This window comes from Aureococcus anophagefferens, assembly GCF_000186865.1.
Source record: "Aureococcus anophagefferens unplaced genomic scaffold AURANscaffold_2200, whole genome shotgun sequence".
In the NCBI taxonomy this organism is placed as follows: Eukaryota; class Pelagophyceae; order Pelagomonadales; family Pelagomonadaceae; genus Aureococcus; species Aureococcus anophagefferens.
Window position 1 is genome coordinate 1 of NW_008706699.1, and position 1,041 is coordinate 1,041.

Here is a 1,041-nt window from a genome sequence, read left to right on the forward strand (position 1 = left end):
GCGGTCCCGCAGCATGCGCTCCGCGGCCGCGGCGCGCGCCGCGTCGGCCGCGGCGTGCGCGGCCGCGGCCGCGGCGAGGGCGTCGTGGCGGAGCAGCGCCTCGTAGAGCTCGTCCTCGTGGGTCGCGACGACGGCCGCGACCGCGCGCTCGTGGCGCCGGGCCGACGCCGCGCGGTCCGCGTCGCGCCGCTTCTCCGCGGACGCGCGGTCCGCGTCGCCGCGGCGCCGCTCGCCGTCGAGGGACCGCTCGAGGGCCCCGACGCGCTCCGCCGCGGCGTCCTGCGCCGCGGCGACGGCCGCGGCGGCCTCGAGCCGCGCCGTGTCCCTCGTCGACCGCAGCGACGACTCGTGGTGCGCGGCGGCGGCCGCGAGCTCCGCGGCGTGGGCCGCCGCGGCGCGGTCCCGCGCGTCGCGCTCGCGGGCGACGAGCGCCGCGTGCTTGCCCCGCGCGGCCTCGAGCTCCGCCGCGTGGACGCGCGCCGCGTCGCGCACGATGCGGTCGCGCGACGAGCCGGACGCCGCCGCCGCGTCCCGCGTCCGCCGCAGCTCCTCGGCGTGGGCGCCCGCGAGCGCGTCCCGGGCGCGCTCGAGGCGCTCGACCTCGTCGCGGTGGCGCCGGACGAGCACCTTCGCGTGCGCCTGCTTCTGCCGCGTCCGCTCGGCCTCGCCCGCGGCCGCGGCCGCGAGCGACGCCGCGTGGCCGTCGGCGAGGCCCTCGGCCGCCGCCGCGTGGGCCGCGGCGAGCGCCGCCGCCTCGGCGTCGAAGGCGCTCGCGCGCCGGGTCACGCGCGCGTCGACGCGCGCCGCGACGTCCGCCTCGTGCCGCTCGACGAGCGCGGCCGTCGCGGCCTCGTGGGCCTCGGCGCGCCGCGACGCCTCGGCCTCGTGCCGCTCGACGAGCGCGGCCGTCGCGGCCTCGTGCGCCTCGGCGCGCCGCGCCGCCTCGGCCTCGTGGGCCTCGACGCGGCCCGCGAGCTCGGCCTCGCGCGCGGCCGCGTCGACGGCGCTCCGGTCCGCGGCGGCCTCGAGCGCCGCCGCGTG

General features: G+C 84.1%; 1 protein-coding gene across 1 annotated transcript; it reads right to left on the reverse strand.

Moving 5' to 3' along the window:
• Window positions 1–141: 141 nt before the first annotated feature.
• On the reverse strand, window positions 142–1,041 carry AURANDRAFT_69548 (expressed protein; the record flags this gene model as incomplete). The annotated part of the gene is made up of 1 exon (XM_009045320.1): window positions 142–1,041. A coding segment is annotated over one exon (900 nt), but the record flags the coding sequence as incomplete, so codon positions are not given.